General features: G+C 33.8%; 1 protein-coding gene across 3 annotated transcripts; it reads left to right on the top strand.

The window, feature by feature from the left end:
* Positions 1-534: 534 nt before the first annotated feature.
* LOC144453462 (F-box and leucine-rich repeat protein 13-like) lies at positions 535-23,140 on the top strand. 3 transcript variants are annotated; one of them, XM_078144785.1, is made up of 21 exons: positions 535-738; positions 2,305-2,426; positions 3,816-3,912; positions 5,450-5,464; positions 6,229-6,296; positions 6,919-7,073; positions 7,529-7,638; positions 10,432-10,533; positions 10,996-11,091; positions 11,928-11,953; positions 13,210-13,221; positions 15,026-15,135; positions 15,445-15,598; positions 15,836-15,965; positions 16,452-16,671; positions 17,288-17,450; positions 17,894-18,013; positions 18,471-18,597; positions 18,774-18,992; positions 20,384-20,547; positions 21,057-23,140. In XM_078144785.1, exons 1-21 carry the CDS (start codon positions 664-666, stop codon positions 21,190-21,192), a joined length of 2,421 nt encoding a protein of 806 aa, XP_078000911.1. In that variant the 5' UTR covers positions 535-663; the 3' UTR covers positions 21,193-23,140. The 3 variants fall into 3 exon arrangements, with proteins under 3 accessions (XP_078000911.1, XP_078000896.1, XP_078000903.1); XM_078144770.1 differs by lacking the exon at positions 13,210-13,221; XM_078144777.1 differs by lacking the exons at positions 5,450-5,464; positions 13,210-13,221.
* The last annotated feature ends 550 nt before the right edge of the window (positions 23,141-23,690 follow it).

Raw genomic sequence — 23,690 nt, 5'->3', positions numbered from 1 at the left:
CGGGACTCGATTCTGACAATTGTCCCTCCCCGGTGTTTAGAGTCAAGTCAGTAATACAGACTCGTGCACCGTCATGTAAGCAGGACTACTAACAGCCATACCAGGGGAAGTTTGTTACTGAAATTTCGGAACGGGGATCGCCATGAAGCAGAAAATCGCTAAGTTGTTCTACTGCAGGCAGTACAACAGTGGGATGGGGAGTGGGGCGGGGGGCGCATAGACAAGTATCATAAAAGAACAAATTATTTCCTTCCTTTATACATATTATAAAGTAATAGCTGAATATTATGATATTGAAATATATATAATTCCAATATTATATATAAATAACGGACAGTGTATTGCGCATTAGAAACTTCATCATTTTCCCATTTTCTTTTGGGAATACACTGTCCCTGTTTGGAACTAGACTAAGATTGAAAGTCGGACCACCAAACACAAGTTGTCTGAGGTTGTAATAAAGGTCATTGAACTTTCCGAGCCGTGGTTATGTACATCCGGGAACTGCGGTTGCTCCTCGAGACATAATGGCGGACGACTACAAACTGTGGAACTCTTGGATACGAATGTGTTCGAGCTGATTTCGGTCAAGGGTAACGTGATGTTGGCAATATAAGCAGGCTTTCTTATTTCCTATCCGCGATTTGCTCTTTTTGCTGAAAAATGGCTTCCCTGAAAGGCGTGAATCCGGAGATAAGGAAATATCTCCGGAAGCATAAACTTCCAGATATTTTTGAGGTAAGGACTCAAAATATTACATTATGCGCTCGACAGCTGTTCCCGCTTTCCACAATACTTTCCGTTAATCCCAGAAGTATTATTGACACCATTAGTAAACCGCACCGTCCTGTATTACTGACTGGTCGATTCTGGCATGGCGTTACGCTAAATAATCTCACAATATCCCCGGAAGTATCACAAAGTTCTGTGTTGTCAATTTGGTAACGGTGTTCTTGGTTGGCGAAAATGCCTCGGTGCAGAGATGCACTAACCTGGGGTGCATGCCATGGAGGCCCGTGTGATTCTACCTCTATGCATAGTAGTAAACTCTAGGGTCTGTGGCAACTGTTGCGCTTGGATTATACAACTTTTTGAACGTTTGCTTTGAAAAAACCCACACAACATAATGAGGTAATATTTATGGTTGAATAGGTACAAATTATTGTGGTTCGAGATCTCAGAATTCCACGTTTTAGCCATATTAAAAGCAAAAATATTAATTGCTAATCTATAGTTGACTCTCTAAGGTAGCCAGGGAATATTCAGAATAAAGACATTCTGCAAGCTTTGAAGCGTTACTGTTAAAATTGCCCACATTTGACCACACTACTTTGCAAGTTATTAAATGTACAGAAGTTTATTACCAAAAGTGTTGTACATGTATTAGGTTACATGTAAATTGTTCTTACATAACTCTTGAATCGATTTATGTTCGAAGGGGAAAATGAAAGTCGTTTGTACACACATCCTCCCTCTTAGCGTGGGACTAAGTTCTTAGAAATATGTGCGAAGCTGTAACGGTAGCATTAGTTTTTAAGCTTTGATTTCCTGCTTTTAAGCTTTTTATTCTTCAGGGGTTTGCACTCAAAACTAGCAAACTCTTGAACGATTAAAAGCTCCAATAAATAAATAGATAAATAAATAAAAGCTCAAAAACAAGGACTAATTATTGCATGATCGGTTGCCATTTCCATGTAAAACATTATTACTGCGTAGAGTGTATGTGAAAAAAGTTGCGTGTACGGTAATAATAATAGTCCTCATAATGCAGAGATTTTTGTTTGATGGTGAAGAGACACTGAATAGCTAGAATAACAGACATAGTCTCCCAAAGGTTGCAAAAATAACAAAGAATAATAAAATTGTATAATCACACATACTCATGCACAAAAACAAATACTAGTATTACAATTCATTTGAATTATGGATGAAAAGTTGTTGTTACCAATCTACAAATAATTTCATCATACTATATACCATTTGTGCAGACATTGTGGGTCATAATTTAACATCAACACATGCTGTGCAACTTAAATAAATAAAGAAAACAGTCATATTTCCCAGTATAATGTGCAAACATGTAGATCTACATGCATGAGGTGTTTACAGACTTTTTTCCCCCATACTTTTTTTTGGGTTGTTTTCGTATTTTAACAATCTCAAATCAAGAAATAATAGACATTTATATAAAAAACTAAGAGCATTGCCATAAATAAATGAAGTCGTACATGATATTAAATTCATAATTTTCAAAATCTGCTAGATTTTTACATTTTTTCTTCATAAAATTTTTTTTGTTTGCAGTCTGTAATCACAGGGTTAGCAGTTATTTGCCCAGATGATCCATTGGAATTTATTGCAGAGAAATTACGCCAATTTATGGGAATGAGAGGCGACCCAGTACAGGGTTTGGAAAATCTGAAATGGTGAGTAGTACAAAGGCTTTTAGTATATTATGAATATACAATCTCTTATTATTTAATACTGGATGTATGTTTTTACACAAAGAAAATAATGTTCACATGCCACATTTTTTGAAATGATGATTTTTTTTTTGATTTTTTTCTTTGATTTTTAAAAAAAAAAATTTTTATTGTCTCTAATCAAGAGAAAAACAAAATGTACATTTCACACCACTAACTAATCACTTACAGTTCACAAAAATCTTCCAAAAATATCCCAATACTTATTATGAAGATCATTCCCCATCATATTCTTTTGTAGGTTATCCGATTTTTGCGCAATATTCAAAAAGGAATTTAGTCTGGTAAGATTGGCGTGACTTCTTAAATCGACGATTAAAGATAAACTTTTCAATCAACAACAGAAAATAATTAAAAGCGTTTGGTGATTTTATTTTTTGCCCTGAAACTTTTTTTCAAGGTGGTGGCCATAATTAGTCAAATTTATAGCAATTACAAACATCAAATTTGACTTGACAATTCAATTTGACATTCTAAAAGAAACAACCATCCTTGAAATATAAGGGATGATGATGTTATAAAGTTTAAAAGTATTTACATGTATCATTAAAATTATGAATATCTGTATCTGTATAATACTGCAGAGTAACTCAAAATTTGAGCAGTAATAATTACTCAATACGAATATATTAAAAAAACACTCTTAAGATTAGGTAAAATAAGTAAGGCAAAAATCTTGGATGATCGGTCCTTTATTTCTTTTTGGAAGACTATGACATAGATTGATTACATCTTACAAGATATTATACATTTCAGAAAAGTACCACTGATTTCAAAAAACCTTCCCAAAGTGTCACTAAGATGATGTAGAAAATAGGTTTCAATTTCACAAAGTTGTTCATTTAAAATGTCAACTAAACTCAAAGCCTAACGCATAGTGGATTAATAAACCGTCATATCATAATATTATTGCATATTTGGATATAATATGCCAGAATATGGTTAGGAAAATTATTACATGACTAAGAATTCATTGGTCTCCCCCCCCCCCCCCCCCCTTGTATTACAATGTACATAGGTGCATGAATTTACATGTAACTTTTGAACCGATATCATTTATTCCATTTTCCTTAGACTTAACAATAACATAACATAGAACAGAAGATCCAAGTTGACTAATCTTTCATGTCTTCCTTTGTGACTTCTTCAAAGCTCCTTAACTTCCTATTAAAATGAACCCCCCCCCACCAGAATATGCAATTTGTTTCCAGCAAATATCAAAGTATAACATGAAGTCACAGTGTTGCTAAAAATGCTAAAATGGCAATTCAAAGTTATCGTTTGCATCACTGCATTATTTTATTATTGTTATTTTGTTTCTTTTGTTTGCAGGGATGCTCTAATTCCAGAAGAGCTGAAACCAAAAGAGAAACCCCTCACTAGCCAATATATGGATAGAGTCTTCAACATAGATGACGAAAACTTACAGGTTCATGCATATATATACAGCATCAGTATTTTTTTTTTATAAAGACATCTCTGTCTTTGCATTGGTCGTCATCAGTCAATGATTGCATGTCATTCAAATCAAATCTGTCCTTCATATTTATAGAAATTATTCTCATTGTTAGAATTTATGCATGAAATTAGTTCATCATTCAAAAAATTGAACAAAAAAAAATTAAAATCATGGCATGTTTATTATATGTGGTCTCCATTTCAAATAAAGAGAGACCACAAATAGATTACATTTCACTAACTGCATCTTAATTTTTATTTAGTACTCTAAACATAAATATAAAGTCACTCATATATAATGGTTTTTACTCATAACAATATAAGCCTACAGCTCTTTCTAGTCTCATTCTTATTATCAAATTAACAATCTCCTCAAAGATCCATCATTTGCTTTTAATAACAGACATTTGAATTATTAATGTATGAGATATTAGATTTTCATCTCAGTTTTCATGATTCATTTCAGTAATAGTGCATGACAATATTCATTTTGTATTAACAATTCACTCAAATTACTAACATATCTACATGAATACTAAAATTATATTCATATCAATTTTATTGACATTATATAAATCCACCGATATGTCATAATATCTTCTGATATTACATTGAATGTATATTCTACTCATTTTTATCATTATTAAATTGTAGCATGTCTAACCCTGATAACATCAGTGCGTTGTAAATATGATATCAAAACTGCCTGAATCATATGTATGTCATGAATTTTGATGTTGATCATTGCTTCAGTCTCAGACCAGCCAGCAAAGACAGAGTGTCTTATACGACGATACTGTTAGTGCTTCTATATATGTATGTGGTGTGAGCTTTCGTGTGTAACTGAGCATGCTTGTTTTGATGTGACATCTCACTGTGTGATTCATATACATTGTAGGCACCCCATGTGGCCACTACTAAGATGTATATGCAAAGTATTACCATGAGAAAACACACTGTGCATGAATTTAACTAGTTTTTATAGTGTTTTGGAGATTGCACGTATTTGAAAGAGAGTGAAGTGTTGTGATGTTTGTTTGCATATTATTTTAATACATTCTACATATTTTAATATTCAATATTATTTTTTTTTAAAAACTGCATGTGTTACATATGCTTATGATTTAGATCATGCCTAGAGTAGAAACAAGGAGTGTGCATGCATTTCTAACTTATGTGTGTACTGCATTATAAAATACTGTAAATATAAAATGTGTTTATCTTGCTGACCTGTGACCATGCAATAATGTGAAATTATGAATATATATATCTGCCTGCATGTTTTACTAATAACATTGTACATTGTACAGAGCCACTCTGCATGTGTTTGTATTGACATTGCATGAATCCATTGATCGATTGTTTTCCTCATTTCTCATCATTCTCATGTTGTATTATTTATTATTTTTTGGTTGTTGGGATATATTATCAACATATTACCTGTGTCGCAATGTTCGTACATTCACACCTGGTCTACCTTGTTGTCTTCATGCTTTCAAATGCAACAGCCATGGGAACGGATGGTAAAGTCAACAATACATTCTGTCACTTATTTGCAATTACTTTCACTAAGCTTTGAAGCTTTAAAAGCAGAAAAATAGCCTAGTTTCTCCTATCGACTTATTTACAGAAATAACCGCTATTGCTATTAAAACTTGTAATATTATTAATTCTGTGCTGTAAAATTTATACACATCAAATTTCACCCATCCAAAACTCAGTATGGGAAGTAAAGCGTTCCTGATCCAATTTCATCAACAATATTATCTTAGATTGTGTTTCAAATATAATCTCATTATTTGACTATTACATGAATTTGTTTGATAAGGTCACTATTGATGTTGATGCTTGTGAAACGAATTGCTTTTTTTTTACATTGGTGTTCAGTGTCTCAATTTTAATATCACATTTTCATATCATGTTGCACTAATTCACAGTTAAGGAAAAGATGTTTTCCTTGTCTGTGTGCTAATACAAAACTTACCACACTCACATTTGAATGAACGATGATAAAATGTGTGCGTGTTTGGGAGTGAATATTCAAAATTGTTGTCATGATTATATACTTATGTATAATACAATTTATTTATTCATTCATTCATATAGTGACTTTTTACCATCGGTTTTACCTAAATTTGTATTTTTTTTCCTTACTCAAAGTATTACTTTAGCAAACTGAATATGCATTTCAATGAACAGAAATTAAACATATTTGAAATTCCAAGTTGTACAATTTTGCTAGTTCCTTTTTTACTAACACTTTTGTTGATGGTTGTGTTGTGTTTAGCCGTCACCTGAACAGTATGCTGTAGCCTATCAACACTACAATACTAAACTGATCCAACTCTGTTTTAGGTAAGTCGTACATATATAGCTGTGTAAAAGCTATATATAGCATGTATTTGTATAGCTCAGTGTAAACACTGCTTTGAAGTTTTGATTTTTATTGGCTTGTCAGTGGCCGAGTGGTTAAATCACTTACCTCTTACCACTGCAGTTGGGGTTTGAGCCCACTCTGCGTATGATTAAATTTACCATGCTGTAACTTAGTGAGAAGAATGTCGTTCAGTTTAACTCTATTGAACAACGTATTTGCCCCTGACAATCTGGTTTCCTGCTGCACTGAACTCTCATCCTGTTATTGTGCCAAGCCTTTTGGAATGGTTTGTGAATAAATAAATAAATAAATAAAAAGAAACATAATTGTAAGTTGACATATATTCAAATCACAGTGTTTTTTAATGATTTCTAGTACCCAGAAAACAGTTGCGTACTGAGAAACAAATATGAAGGGTTTGCAGCAATATCGGTATGATGTATTTGTTGTGAACCATTTGGAGTTATCTTAAGAATGTGTTAGCTTGTGCAAAATAAAAACACAAAATAGAAATATATGCCAATTCAAACAAAAAACTATTATATATGTTTAATTTTTGTTTTGTACTTAGTATAATCTTTGTTTTTTCATGTCTGACAGTGCCTGGATCTTGTATCATGAACGGAAAGTGAAAAAGAGAATAGAGTTGGCAAGGAAAATGGCTGCTGCTACTAGATACTATGAGTTGAGATTACAAAGAGTAAACTTGAATAAATGGGTAGCTTGGTTTACATTTAGAAAAGAAAGACAAGCATGTAAGTAGTAAAGACTATCTTTTGGGCTATGATCTTAGTGTTCTCCCCATACATGATAGATACCAAAGACAGCAGCTAATTTGAATAATTTCCATTTCAATAGCATACTAATTTGCATGATGGTTTACGTAACATATGCATGTCTGACATTAGAGCACACGCTGATATGTGATGTACTCATCACATACAGGCATATGAAAATTGGGATCAGCCATTTCTCCTAATTTATAAGTATTATATCGTGGCGGAAACTTGCCAAGCATAGCAACCTGGGTGGTAATACAACAATACTAGCACTACGCTTTCTCTGTATACTGTAGAGAATACTACGCTTTCTCTGTATACTGTAGAGAATATTCCTATCAAACTTTTAACATGTAATTTTCTTTTACCAACGAGGTCATATAGTCTTCATATTTATAGGTGTATCATTGGTATCCTGTTATCTTTTACAGTGGCCTTTGCAAAGATTCAAAAAGTGTTTCATACTTCACTCAGTCGCCTTGTATTTGAAGCCTGGCATAATGTAATGCTGGACTCTAGAAGGACAAGAGAATATTTTGAGGTAAGCCTAGCAATGACTTGTTGTTATGTAGCCAGATGTTGAAAACTTCTACAGATTCTTAAAAACCAAGGATACTAGGAGTCATTAGCTGATGTGCAGGATGGTCAAAACAAGACCATTTCAGTTCAATTCAGTTATAGTTCCAATGCCCCTTAATATGCATCATAGCAAATATAGATGAAATGGTGTTATATTTTAGAGAAGTTCATTTTAAATGAGAGTATGTATTATTGCTTTTGCTGAAATAAGATGATTCAGTGAATGACACATTGTGAATCACAACTCTTAAATATTAATAACAAAAGGATTTACTGTACCTTTTCTTAGATTGTGCAAATAATTGAATTCTGACTATTCTACATCATTGCCTTAAAAATCATATTTCTAGTGGTGATGACGAGAGTCAAATTTTGTGCCATGAGTTTCATCAGAAAACTTGTCAATGTCATGACATGCATGTTCTTCCCAAATTTGTTATCGTATATTTTTGCCATTTGATTTCTTTCCATACATCAGCAACTAAGTGTTGGTGTAGCCCAGGGACTATATGGCTATCTGACTTGACATACTGACTTGACAGTGTTGCCCAGAGACTTGGCTGTCTGACTTGACATATTGACTTGACAGTGTAGCCCAGAGACTTGGCTATCTGACTTGACATACTGCCTTGAATATATTCTGATGAATGACGTTTCCAAGCTAGATAGTCTCTCTGGGCTAGTGCTGGCATCACACCATGTTGTCATATGTCAAAGCTGTCTCAGTGAAATGTTTACTGTAGTTTTCATTTTAGTGTATATGTGTACATCCATGTGTATGTTTAAAAACACCAGTCTTCATTCACAGTTGATAGTTGCTCAATCACGTCATGATATGAACAATGTTGACATGTTTCGTATGATAGACCTGCAGTGAATCAAGATGATTTATAGTTTGTTTTACGGACTCAGAAATATTAATTTATCACTGTTTTGTAAAATTTGTTTGATTGCTGAATTTATAAGCAGTAGATTATAAAAAAAGAACTATAATTAGAAAAAAGAGGAAGAATTATTGAAAGTTATAATTTTGTGGATTGAATTGCCTTCAGGATGTGAAATGTAAAGTAAAACACTTAGGTTTTAACTACCAGCACATGTAATGATGAATGTAGATGATTTGGTATAATTCTGAGTGGAACACATTCATCATAGAGCTCTAATTTTGGCTTCAATGCCAAAGGTTCTGCATAGGCATACATGTATGACAGAGATTAGACCAATCTTGGAATTACACTCGGTGTAAGTAAAAATCAAGGGAATACACAATGAACAGTTATTTTGACACTGAATCAACAGTTGTTAACTCCCAACCCACAAGTTACATGCTACAGCCAATGGATTATATGAAATTTTATGCTATCATTTTCATGTAAAGTAGAATTGAATCGTAGAAGTAAGAATAGAGTTAGGCACAAAGTAGACTTGCCACTTACTTCACAGTGTTAACACAGTTATCCTCCACACACATACACAGGCTCATTGTACCCTTCACTTCATTCATTCTTTTATTTCACTTGTTTTGTCTTGGTTCCACTGTCCACCATTTGTGTTGATGTGTATAGTCACAAGCCCTGGTAAGTTAGGTAGAGAGATATTAGCTAGATAGATCTAGGTAAAAGACATACCTGTATAGGCACATACCTGCACGTTGTGTGTTTATCATTTCATGTTGTTTGTTTTTAGCATGTAACATGTTATGTTATGTTATGTTATGTTATGTAACAGTTGTGCTTAATTTTAGACAAAGTTCATGTTCGTTTCTTTTAATTAGAGCACAATGTAAAATAAGTATATACATGTTTAGTTTCTGTGTGCTCTCTAAGTCTAAGACCTAAACAGATGTTTTATCTTAAACCCCAATGTTTGAATTCCAAGGTCTTGATTACTACTGTTTTGACATCATCATTCTTTTGTTTAGGACTAGCTTTGTATGACGCTGCCAGACAACTACTTTAATCCTAATCTGATATTGGCCTTTAAACAGTTTATTGTTTTTACTCGTACATGGCACTTGAGGAATGGTTTGTTTGTCTTCATCCTTTGGATAACAGAATTGAAAAATAAAAGAATGTGAAATTAACACATGATGGATAATTATATCCTTTTTAGATACATGATAAAGTATTTGGATTGGGGAGGGTAAAAAAAGGTTAAAAAGAAAATAATTGTGTGTGTCACTTGATGAACCAAAATATGTATTAAATATATGGGTCTATTGTGACATACACAATTATTTCAATGAAAAAGGTGGCAGTCGGCAGCTGGTCACTGCTGGTTGGGATTTCTTAGTAGTGGTCCACCACCAACCACTGCAGTGATTCAATATTGGCTTATAGGGCACACATTATAATACAAGCTATAACAAATAGTACAGTTAAAAATTGAACGTTTTTAGAGTGCTGATATCATGATAGTCTATGTAAAGATACTTAGCAAATAGTGTTGTAAATTTTAAACTATTGATTTGTGTCCGGATATATTAGTTACAGGATGTAATATATGTTGAAGTGGTTAATACATTTCTGTTTAGTGTATAAGTTAAACTAGAAATATATGAAATTTAATAAATCATAACTATGATAGTATATCCTGTGTTGATTTATTGATAATTTGTAAATGTTATTAGTAATCTGATAATACTGTTTCCTGTGTTTTTAAATGCTTTGTCTGTCATAAATCATAAAAAGTGTAGTAAAATTGACGAGAGATGTTATTAGTTTTATCAAATGTTTTGTTGAAATCATCTCTACAGAGACTGGAGAGAGGTGAGTTAGGTGATGATGATGACCACTTAGGACCTAGAGGAGAGGCTAGAGATGATATATCGATGTTGCCAAGAAGAGCAGCTATTAAGGTGAGGAAAAATTATCAAAATTTTCAATTTCCTCCCATTAGGCCTAAACAAATAATTATTTGGTTCCGGTTATCTGACCCCACCTAGCTTTTCACTATGACCCTGAACTTTTGTTTATGTATTCAAGAAAAAAATAATAAAATTGCAAAAATTGTGAAGTCTCGTGAGAAATATTGGATGTGGAAACTGCCATCAACTTAAAATGACACTCTGAAACTGTTCTTCCAATCTGTAATGGCTTTGATGAAATAAACAACACAGAGACCATTTGGAAAACAATGGAAAACCTGAACTCGACACTCACACATGAAAAAAAAATTATAATAAAATAAAATACAAAATCTACCTACCCCACCTATTCTAAAATTGAGTGTAACTGGAACCACACAATTTTTTTTTATTAGGCTTTATTAAGATTTACAAAGTAGTAGTGTCTTTATGATAGTAAATTTATATTGGCAGATATTCAGTTATGTTGATATCTCTGATCTTGGACGATGTGCCATGGTATGCAGGTCATGGAAGATGATAACACAAACTAGTAGTCTATGGAGCAGGGTGAGTACAATTGTCATTGATTTGGTCATTTTACTGGTCATGTATAAAAAAAGTATCAATAGTTAACAGTATGCAGCATAATTATTTCATAAGAGAGCCCTAAGGCAGTAACACCTTCTATAGCTACCAGTCAGATACAGAGAAAAAATGACCTGTGGGGGTCATCTATCTGTTTTAATACCATTTTTGCATAGAACAATTAGAAAGTGGTTTGGAGTTATGATTTTTGTTTTTTCAAGATGGCATTCAGAAATTACAAAAAGTGTTTTGCACTCATATCATGTTTAATACCTTATTGAGGGAGAACTCTGATCTTAGTGTGTTTACATACATAAATTGTATTCTACAAAAATTGGCAGTGGTCTAAGGATGTTACATCTAGTTTTAGACATTACTACAACAGTACAGTTTCACAATTAACTTTGATTTTCTTTAAAAGCTTGAAATATTAACAGTTGTGATTCATATTTCATTTACTTTATCACTTTATAAGTAGTACGCTGATAATACTTAGAGTCTCTACGTAAAGTGGTTTTTACAGCTATGATTTACCACTGTCAGTATACCTCTTTGTAAATGTATACATGCTATTCATCTTACACAACTACTGATCAGACTAATTCAGAGGTGTTGTGGGGAAATAATCAGAAATCAATATTTTCTGTGTGTTGCTTCTAAGTGTAGTGACTTAGAGTTTGGAGTTGATGCAGTCATGTGATTTAAACTGTATGACTATTAAGTCATCTTAAAATTTAGTTTAGCATTTGGGACTAATTGCAACCATGTGATTTTTAATGTCTATACACTAAATATTCACTCTATATTTCATCTTATAGCTTGATCTATCCACTGTCAGACATAAGTGAGTATAAAGTTTATGTGTCTTTTTTTTTTCGTTTATTTTTACCCACAAGAAGAGAAGTCTACTACTTTGCATATCAAATATCGGTCAATACTCCTGAGAAATGAAGTCCATCTTTCATATTAATATTCAAAATATTGATTATGATAAAATTGTTCCCAAGTGCTTGTATTGATAATGCAATGTCAGCTTTTGATCAATTTATTTTTTTTTTGGACCAAAGAATATTTCATGTTACCCAGTTTTGATGTATTGGTAAAGAATCAATAAACACAATTATGGAAATATAAAAGTGATTTAATTGATGCACGTAACAAAAATGAATATTTTTAGTTAAGCCTATGTAATTTGTACTGTTCGATGTCATATTTCTACCGGTACTAATTACTCATTTGTCAAGTTTACAGTCATGTACATTTGTCTAGGTATTAGTGTTAGTGTAAAGTTGAAGTATAATATATATGTTTAATGTCATCGTCCTCACCCTACCTATATAATATAATGTATAATTTTTACCCATATTGTATATTATAACTATTTTTTGTGATTCACTTGTGTCTGTAACGTATGTCACTCCTCAACCGCAGGGTAACAAAGCTAAATCAATTTGCAGTGTTTACATTGCTTGCCTATACAAAATATTGATGCTTGTATTCACATCATATAATATTAAACAATTACCCCTGTAATATAACTGACCGTGGACATGTAAAAAATATTGTGTATCATTATGTATCAAAAAGGCATCATAATTTGTATGGATTAAAATAACGGGAAATCAAAGCATACACAAAGTTCACAAGTTTGTACAAATCAATAAATATGCATACATTATATTACACAAATATGCATGTTTTTCCATTCTAGCATCGCGGTCAATGCATAATTTTGCATCGTGTATAAGTTGCTATGTAAAATATAAACTGCTTTGCTGAATCTGTGATAATGTGAAGTCAAATCAATACAGGAGTGCATTAAGTAAATGAACACATGTAAAAAGCTTGTTCTATCATTTATTCATGGGTTACCTCTACTTATCAAAGTGTGTCCTTGTTGGGATCTCAAATGTGTGTTGCTTGTTCTAACTTATTGTGTGTTGTGTTGCTATCACTGGTCCATGGTGGTGTCCTGGTGAGTCCGTTGGGTTTTTTATTTGTCATCCTCTCTCTCTCTCTGTTACACTAACCAGATTTACAATGTTTCTCTCCAATGTGATCTATATTGCAATTGTCGCATGCCGCATGGTATTTTTAAAGGTTAAAGAATGGGTAAATATGCACTCTATTCCTTGTTTGCATCTTGACACAGCGTTACAGTGCCAATCAAAATGACAGCATGCATCAGTTGATACTGAAAGGGGGGAGGTAATCAGAGGCGTTCTTCTACAATACTTCACCAGCTTTAACTCCACATTTGAACAAAATGGTTGGTAAACTGATGGAATGTACAGATTACAAAGATAATATAATAATAGTTGGGGGTAATTTTCCTTACCGTTGTTGATAAAGTAATGTCAGGTGTCACTCTTATGAAATCATTGAGATTAGCTTTCAAAAAGACATTCATTTTTTTTCTCTTCAGAACCACTGAGCTGCTAGGGCTTCTTCTATTGTTTTTGTTCAATTTAAAAATAAGGGGCTATTATTCACAGTCACATGTTCATATCTAAGAATGTGTAGTCAGTTGAATATATAAAAAATTTCAAGTCTAACTGTTATTTAGAAATGTGAAGAATAGTACAGTACTCCTGAAATATCTTAAATATATTATGAAAGTTCTTTAAAAGTCTGTGTGTACGTGTGGAAGAATGCCTCTTATTGTCTCCAACCATAGAGCAATTAACTGATGATCCAATACTCTATCATTTGCACAAAGCCAGAATGTAACTGGTAGCCAGTATTTACACGCTACTATATCCACCCTCACAACTTGAGATAGTGCACAGCCTGTATTACACAATGTAAAGACCAGACTAGATTTAGGTGCAGAGATGCAAATCTGTGAAAGAAACCACCTCAAGAGCAGATCATCAAAAAGTATATTTAGTTCTGAAAACTGTGCCACATCAAATACACCAGTTATATAGTATTCCATAGAAAGAAACCAGAGTGTTCACCATTTGATTTTCAAGAACTGAGTCTCTCAATTTTCCCTGAAGTTTGAGTTACCCACCAGTGTAATAAAGTTGACACAATTTGGTTTTCCATTCCAAAAATTTGCTGTAACAGTTAAGATTTATTTTCATTTTTGTAATATTGGTAAAAAGGTTTGTTAGATCTCAGACCACCAAACGTACCGTGGTCTGAGGTTAGATGTTTCTTGTACAAAATGTAGACACAATCTTCAATTTCTTTATTGTCAAGGGAAATACCATATTTTTAATTTAAAAAAATTTAGTTTCAAGTTTAAAGTTCAAGATTTTGTATTGCCCATGAGAATCACAAGTTGATATTGTATGATTGAAATGTGAATTGCTTGCCACAACCAATGTTTGTATGTGAAGTAATTCATGTGTTTGCATGTTATGTGCATTTGTTCATTCATTTTTAGACATCACAGTTTTGGTTTTGATTTAAATTTAATGTTATTAGTGTTTATATAAGGATTAAACAAGAAAAGAATGAAGTCAAACATGAACTTCTCTTTTCAAAGTGTGCAAAGTGTGCAAAACTAGAAATTTAGTATTTATTTGCTGGAAGACAATAGTGTGATTGTGTTGAGTTTGTGAAGTTCTGTAGATTTCACGTAGGTAGAATTGAACTAGTTTACCAGCATGCGAGGTAAAGTCAGTCCATCATGGTCAGATCGTCATCACACCTACACCACCACCATGAGTCATTCACTTCAACTGTAGATATCAGAAGACATGTAACATATCTAACTTTATTTTTTTAATTTTTTTTCCATCATTTATAACCAGTAATGTCATATTAACCCTTTCATTTTTTCTAGTCTAACCATTTCTACTAACCGTCATTTATTTATTCACATCTGTTTCAGTATGCTGAGGTGCTTTATAGTCAACGTTAAGTCTCACTAATACCCAGAGTTTGATTTTCCTCCTCTTTGCAGGGTAACTGATATTACTGTGATAACACTACTCAATAAATGTCGACCTTACTTGATACATTTGAACTTGAGAGGATGTGCTCATCTCAAGAAACCCAGTTTCATCTCAATAGGTAAGAACAATGGAAGAAACACATCTCAAAAGAAAATAAATAACATTGTCTTTGTTGTTGTTGTTGTTGTTGTTGTTGTTGTTGTTGTTGTTGTTGTTGTTGTTGTTGTTGTTCAACCTGTAATAGATAGACTAGGTGTACATGTTTCAAGCAACTTTAAATACACGAATTCACTATATAAATGGGGAGGTGTGAATGAGGTTGGTGGGGAGAGGGATTACTAACTGCATTTTTTTACACATCCATGAAAACATTCATTCTGAATGACCAGTGACATCGTTCAATTTGTCAATTTTATATTATTTTCAGGCCAATGTAGAAACCTTCAAGATCTCAATATCTCCGAGTGTACTGGTGTTACTGATGATATGATGAAGGAGATAGCTGAAGGCTGCAATATATTGCTTTACCTGAATCTATCACATACCCTGGTCAGTGATGCCACGCTCAGAGTCCTTGCAAAGTAAGACCTATCGTCAGTTTATCTTTCTAAATAACAAAATAGAATCACACGTTCTTGCATAATTGTTCTGTTAACAGTGGCTCAATACAGACTAGATATGAAAATTGATTTGTTTCAGACCAACCTTTCTCTAGCTCTGTCAGTCAACTGTTTTTTTCTCACCGAGGTGTAATCCTTATCAGATAATGGACAATATGATAGTGAATATATTTTTTCCTCTGTCTATCTTTTTTGTAGGTGCTGTACAAATTTACAGTATCTAAGTCTAGCTTATTGCAAGAGGTTTTCAGACAAAGGGTTGCAGTACTTGGCTAACGGCAGAGGTTGTCGTAAATTAATCTACTTGGATCTCTCTGGATGTACACAGGTAATCAAATCTGTACATTCTTTCGATATCACTACAATGTATTCAAAAAGTGATAAAAACCTAGTTAGTTTCCCAATTAATGCCTTTCTGTTTTGTAGAGAAAAATATGTCAGAGGTGGTTATTTACCTTACCATCACCAAAACATGGTACAATCATATCAGTAACAGCTATAGTGGCAGTTGTTTTCCATCTTTCATACATGTTGGATTCCATTCATGTGTCACATGATTCCAGTGGTGAGTCATGTGATCAACCTAGACTGGTGAATAAGTCCACAGGTGTAGAGAAACACTATTGTAACAGTTCCATTTCCTCAAAATTTCCATGAATGATGTAGTGTTTCAAAAGCTTACATGTAATTTCAATGTCGATCAGGTATGTTTGTTTATGTCAACTCTTGATGTCTGTATACATCACAACACAATACTAAGATTTCCATGCTCAAAACTGATATTTGACTCATTTTTTTTGTTTCCTCCGTACAGATCACACCTGATGGTTTTAAGAATATCGCACATGGTTGTTCCAACCTTCAGTCCATCTATATGAATGACAGTAATACACTGAAGGATGAATGTATATCAGCAATTACTAACAAGTGTCATAACATCCGTGCAATTTCACTACTAGGAGCACCACATCTCAGTGATTCAGCCATGAAATCTATGGCTGTCAATAGAAAATTACAACGTATCAGATTAGAAGGTAAGGAATACAATATCACATAATGTGTAAGAATGGCCTGTCATAGGTAGGACTATGGAGTTGGTTTGTGGTGTAGGCTATATAGTAATGTTATGACAAAGTCTTTGCAAGCCAGACACTGCTTCCTCTCAGTGATAGAGTAATCATGAGTTACTGTTTTGGCAAAGTAATCAGAGTGACAAGAAAAAAAAACACATGATTGAACAGAACTTAAAGTAATTACACGGAGACTTCATTTCATAGATATTAAAATTGACAGAAGGTTAAATATTGAGGATAACACAGCAATATCACAAATGGAACTCATCATGGATTTTGGTAAATACAAATCAAACACAGTCATGAAGATCAACCAGGCATGTTTTGTAGTGTAAATAATGTCAAGTTTTGCAATAGTAGTGTAGTGTGTTTGTGTTCCAGTATCGTCTGACATACATGTATACTACCTTGGTAAACAATGATGCATGGAAAAAGGTGACAAGAATGAATGGTAAGACTTCTAGTGGTCACACTACAGGGTGATAGTAGATATGAAATGAGATGAGATGAAATAAATATGATACAAGAAATAAATCAAAGAGCCTGCCCAATACAATATATATTCTTTTGATTTCAGCTAATAACAGAATATCTGATGTAGGAATGAAACAGTTAGCCAAATATTGTCATGATTTACGTCATGTGTACCTGGTTGACTGCCCTAGACTGACAGATGCAACACTGAAATCACTATCAGCATGCAGGAATGTCAATGTACTCAATATTGCTGACTGTGTCAGGTACGAACACTTTCTTTTTACTGTGTTTACTTATCGGATACCATGCTGTGTTGAAATATTTGAATGATTGAGTATACAGTGTGTACTCATTCTTGTAACAAATTATATATTTTGTGACACTTTGTGTTTATATGTTTACTTACATACATGAATCAGACATTGTAAATTCAGACATTGCAAATGGCTAAAATACGTTCATATTCTAAGATCTAAGACCTTCATTGAAATACATGGTTCCTAACCCACTTTCTAATCTCTTTCATCTCTGTTTATGATACGTATAACTGTATTTTTCAGCTGCACTTTTCACTATAATTCAGGTAATCAAACAAGTGTAAAGTCATTATTTACCAGTGACAAATTGCTAAAAAAACCAAACAACCCATGTTTAATCAGATATTGAAGCTGTACATTCCTATATGTAACAAGCCTACATTTTGCAGGATAAGTGATACCGGAGTACGACAGATGGTGGAAGGTCCCTCAGGCCCACGGATACGTGAAATGAATCTAACTAACTGTGTGAGAGTCAGTGATGTATCAATACTCAGAATCATGCAGAAGTAAGTCTTAGTTGTCATAGATTTGGTGACTCAGATGTCTAGTAGAGATTTTGAATTATTGGAGATGTACTCAAGTCAGCACTGGTGTATTTTAACATCATTATACTGTGGGAAAAGTATCATTGGCTTTTATGAATGATGGTAATCACAGTGATTAAGGGACTGTATATTGAATATTTTTTAACACTTTGTCATAAATAACAGTGTATTCAAAAGTACTATATCTGTGATGAAAGAACTCACGGCATAGGTTTTAAAAAAACAGTAAACAAATTATTACGACACCAACGATGATGACAACAATGACGACGACGACGACGACGATGACAACGACAATGAGGAGAAGGAGGAGGAGGAGGATGATGACGGGGGGGAGGGGGGGGGGCAGTGGCAGTAATGACATTGACAAATGCATGTTGTAATTTTTAGAGTAACTATTTTTATGTGTAATTTACAGGTGTCACAGCTTGACGTATGCCAGTTTCTGTTTCTGTGAACACATCACAGATGCAGGCGTGGAACTCCTAGGCAGTATGCCATCATTGGTGTCAGTTGATATCTCAGGGTGTAATGTTTCAGACTCGGTAAGTTCATCATTGTCTCTCAAGCCATCATTCCTTTCCATTCCTTACATCAACATACAATGCATACCTACACTTACAGTAATTCCTCTCTTTGATTATAAAATGTTGGTACACGAATTAGACTAGAATTGGTAATTTCCCGAAAGACCTGACATCTATGCATGTGTATATTGCAGGGTTTGGCTTCACTGGGTGGTAATGCAAGACTACTAGATGTCACTATTGCGGAGTGTTATCAGATCACTGATCTAGGAATACAGAAGTTTGCCCAGCAGTGTCGGGACTTAGAACGATTAGATGTATCCCACTGTTCAGCATTGACTGATAGTGCGATTAAAAACCTGGCATTCTGCTGTCGTCGCCTTGTAGTTCTCAATCTGACAGGTTGTCATATGGTAAGTTGGCACAGATACAAACAAAATGAATTGAAGAGTTTTGTGATCTAAGCACTTGTGATATGGATAACACCCAAATAACTAGACCCTTCAATGAATGATGCCCTCTAGTGGCAAGTTCAGCACTAAAGTCACACAATGCACTATGTAGTTGATGTGAATGTGGGCTACAAGCAAGACAGCAATACCTCTAGTGAGTGCTATTTATCAGAGAAATGTCTCTAGGTAGCATCACATTATCAGGATAGTTGTGTTTAAATGGAAATATTATATAAAATTCACCAGACTTTTATAAACATGATATATTTGACGATTTGTTCAATGTGTGATCTTTGTCACTACAGTGTAACATCTGCCATATACAAATACATGTATATCTAAACACAGATTGTGTGTGTGTGTGTGTGTGTGTGTGTGTGTGTGTGTGTGCGTGTGCGCGCGTGTGCATGCGCCTGTCTGTCTGTCAGTTTGTGTCTGTCTGTCTGTCTATGTCTGTCTGTGTGTGTGTGTGTGTGTTTGTGTGTCTGTGTCTGTCTATGTGTGTCTGTGTGTATGTGTCTGTGTCTGTGTCTGTGTGTATATGTGTATGTGTGTGTAACTTGTTTTAAATTTTTGTTTTAAATTACCAAATTCACAACTGATGAATTCCATGAAAACGAAGACATACGTAAATACATACAGAGATTAACAGAGTTTTGAAATGTACAAGTTATGTTGTAATTTAACCTGTTACCTGCTTTAATAACTAACAGTGCCATCACAGCACAGCGTATGTAGTTGCCAATCTATCAGACTATGCAGCACTTGATATGGTATAGTATGTGTGTGTTCTCACTGTTTCACAATAATTGATCAAGCTTTCAGATCAATTTACAACAGCTGATTGGGGTGGGGTGGGGGAGGGTATTCAGTGAAATGAAAACATGTATGCAAAGTATTTTCTAATAAAAACTGTTACCAGTAGGGTATTTGCACATAAGCTGCCTGAAGTGATTGAAGCCTATAACCAGCACTGTGTTGCCATGACAACACTTGTGTGGAGGTTGATTTATTGACGATTTCAACTGTTACTGCTGTGGTATTACTGCACCAGCTGTTACATATAAAGATATTTGTCATTATACTGTACATTCATTTTTTACCATTATATTTCATTCTAAAATCATTATGTATAGTAATTCTATTGATTTGATTACTATGTTATTTTTTCTACCTTTTTTAATTTCTTTTCTTTTGGGGTTGCCGATTTTTTTCTCATAATTTTTTATTTTGTTATCATTTTAGTTTGATGAGTACAACCATTCAAAATTCTATTTTTTTTACTTTTGTTTGTTAGACAGTTGCCATGTCGATACTTATTGTGTATTTTCTTGTTTTGTTTTCTATTTCAGCTTACGGACTTGAGCATCCAGTACCTTTCTGGGGTTTGTCACTACCTGCATACCCTAGATATATCTGGGTGTGTGCATGTAAGTGATAAGTCCTTGAGGTATTTGCGCAAGGGATGTAAGCGCCTTAAAGTACTGGTCATGTTGTTCTGTAGAAATGTCACCAAGTAAGTCATTTTCTTTATTTTTTTTCATTTATGCTATATCAGACCACCACCGTGTCTGTAGAAAATGTTCACTTTGGTTATCCTTGTGTTAATCATAGCCACATTTTAACAATATGCTGTTAGTGATTTAAGTGAACATCTACAAAAAAGCAGATTTTCTTAGTACAGGAGAAGTTATAAATTTGTCACTATTCATACAAGTTTCATTGACAGTAAGTTTGTACTTTTAAAAGCTGGAGTACTCGCTGTCTATCTTCATTTGAAAATATTGATCAACAGAACGATGAACTCTTTAACTAATCTCTGCTGAGTTGAAATTATTTTCTTTACGATATGTAGAAGTAATTTCATTTCAGAAAACATGTTAATTTTATGATCATAATCGTAATGGTTGATGAAGCTACACAGTAGACAATAGGAAATTAATTCTAAAGCGTACACATAGTGTAACTGTACACATTATTTACAGTGCACAATCCAACCATCTTTTCATTATCTTGTGTCTTCAGGACAGCCTACCAGAAACTACAAGGCAAAATAAGTTCTGTCACGTGGAATAACGACGACCCACCAGCCTACTTCTTGGACAAGGCATCTACCACCAAACTAAAGAATCCAGGACACACTGGATCAGTCATTGATTAAACCGTCCATGTGTGTACAATTGCTAACTGGTTTGGTTTGAAGTGGGCGATGAATGATGAATAGAGGAATGCCGTCCATAGACACTATTTATTGTTCAAGGTTTGGTAACTGAATACAATATACCGTCCGATGGTTTGGTTATCACCACGAACTCAGTTTTTGCTCCTCCATTTTGGTACTGTGCCAAGTTTAAAGAATATATATATTATTCAATTTTGAATTCAATTTCATATTCATGTTGTAGATATTACAAATTATTAAAAGAACTGAAAATAAGTCACTATTTTGTAAATAGTTGGATAATGTAATAAGTTAAGGACAGAAAGTGTCTTCCAGTTCAACTCCGTTGTCAATTTTTTTTTTAATGAAATTAGAATTCCAGGATAGTTCGTAATTCACATCATCAGTTGCCAAATAAAGCCACTATACATCTACTTTCCTGTAATGCCAAAGTGAGGTATATCAGTCAACTGTATTCACTCTATCAGAGATTCTTCAGACAATCACCCTTGGTTTTTTTTGCTGTCTTTTACTTGGCTAAACATTCGCTATTGGTTTGGTAGTAGCAGTAGTTTAGAAAAGTGTTTTAATACCTGGACTGCTCTGCAAGTGATAGCTGCATAACATCATCTTACATTTCAAGTAACTTTTTTAATTAATGCATGCCTTACTTGTTTGTTATTTAGCAGTGTAGTTTGTGTGCATATACAAATGGATACTGTAAGTCTGTCTCTAAGTAATGAGTCATGTTTGGCTTTGCAATGATCCGAAGGGATTTCTCAACGGCAACAGACAGTTCTGTTTCCTAATATGATCCATTATATTAAACTTTGTAATGTTATTCAACATTGTTGACAGTACTCATTACATATGCAAAAAACCATACGGCATCCAAAAATACTTATTACAATATAATCAAATAATTGATGGTACAGTATAAACTAGTGAATGTATACAGTAAACGCATTGACAGTATTACAGTATCCATGTGCTGTGTTTTCGTCTAATGTTACTAGTTTGCTCTGTGCAGTAGTTTTAGTGTTTGTTGTGAGCTATTTATCAACTTAAGTTGAAGCTTTTATGCCATCTAATGCCTTTTTTCCCCTACATTTAAAACTGTGAACATCTTTGTATAAAAAAATGGACACAGTGACTATCAAAACTTGATAATTCTGAAGTTGAATCTACCATATACCCTCTCCCTCTATAAAAACTAAAACTATGAACTACTTAGCAAATTTTCTACCATAACTTGAGTTTACCATGACCTCTCCCTCTCCCTCTATAAACTTAAACTGTGAACCACTAAGCAAACTGTGCATAGTTGCTTGATGCCCTTTACCTCTAACTTGAACTGTGAGTTTAATAGCAAACTGTGCATGGTTGCAACCATAACTTGAATTCACTATGACCTCTCCATCTAACTAAAACTATGAGCCACTAAGCAAACTGTGCATAGTTGATGTCATGACTTGACGCCCTTTACCTCTAACTTGAACTATTAGCTTAATAGCAAACTGTGCATGGTTGCAGCCATAACTTGCATTTACTACGACCTCTCCCTCTAACTTGAGCTATGAGCCACTTAGCAAACTGTGCATAGTGGCTGCCATAACTTGAATTTACTATGCCCTCTCCCTCTACCTTGAACTATGAGCCACTTAGCAAAGTGCGCATAGTTGCTACCATAATAGTAATACCATAACTTGAATTTTTCTACAAGATCTGATAGATGACAAATACAGTTTTTTTTCAACGCGTTTACTGCAAATCAAGTTTCAGTGATGATCTTTATGGAATGTTGATTTGTAGTGTTTATAAGTATGTTTCACTGTTCAAACTCACTTTGTCATTTTACAGCTAGTAAGTACAGTCTTCAAAATGCCAACCACAAAGTATATGTATAGAATACATATTAAGTTAATCTGATTTCCGTGATCTCAATGTAGTACTGGAATTTAATTTAACTTGTATATCACTTGTAACATGTAATTTTGTTATGTACAGTCTTGTATGTATAATTTGTAAATAAACCATTTTAGATTGTACTCATTGGTCATGTTGATTTTTATTTGCTATTTTTACCACTTTGACATAAGAGTTCAATGAACTCTTGGCAATAGTTGTGTGTCACTGATCATAAATAAGCATGCACCCCTTACTTTAGCTATGCATGAAATGACGACCATAGAGGGCGCTGTTACTTAGTTGGCCCAGACAGATCAACTCATTACATTCATTGTAACTGTAATCTACATCTTGGCCTCGCCATAGAAATGCTGTTGACATAACTAAATCATGTCTACATTATTAGCGTACAGAGTCAATTTACATATATCAAGGCTATATTTAAACTAGGTAACAGATTTGGTATGTTTAATATCTGGCATGATGTGAACAATTGTGTAAAACATGAAATTGGATTTTTCTTATTCATTGTGATGGCTAGCACTGATTTTCAGTCTGTAAATATGTCAATTAGTCTTTACTATCTTTAT

The sequence above is a fragment of the Glandiceps talaboti genome, chromosome 1 (genome assembly GCF_964340395.1).
Source record: "Glandiceps talaboti chromosome 1, keGlaTala1.1, whole genome shotgun sequence".
In the NCBI taxonomy this organism is placed as follows: Eukaryota; Metazoa; Hemichordata; class Enteropneusta; family Spengelidae; genus Glandiceps; species Glandiceps talaboti.
The sequence above is the reverse complement of the archived record's forward strand: the minus strand, read 5'-3'. Positions and strand labels throughout refer to the sequence as shown.

Coding starts and splice junctions, on each gene's coding strand:
- LOC144453462 (XM_078144785.1), top strand. CDS start 664: ATGGCTTCCCTGAAAGGCGTGAATCCGGAGATAAGGAAATATCTCCGG. Junction 7,639..10,431: donor GGACAAGAGAATATTTTGAG/GTAAGCCTAGCA, acceptor TCATCTCTACAG/AGACTGGAGAGAGGTGAGTT. Junction 15,136..15,444: donor ACCCAGTTTCATCTCAATAG/GTAAGAACAATG, acceptor TATTATTTTCAG/GCCAATGTAGAAACCTTCAA.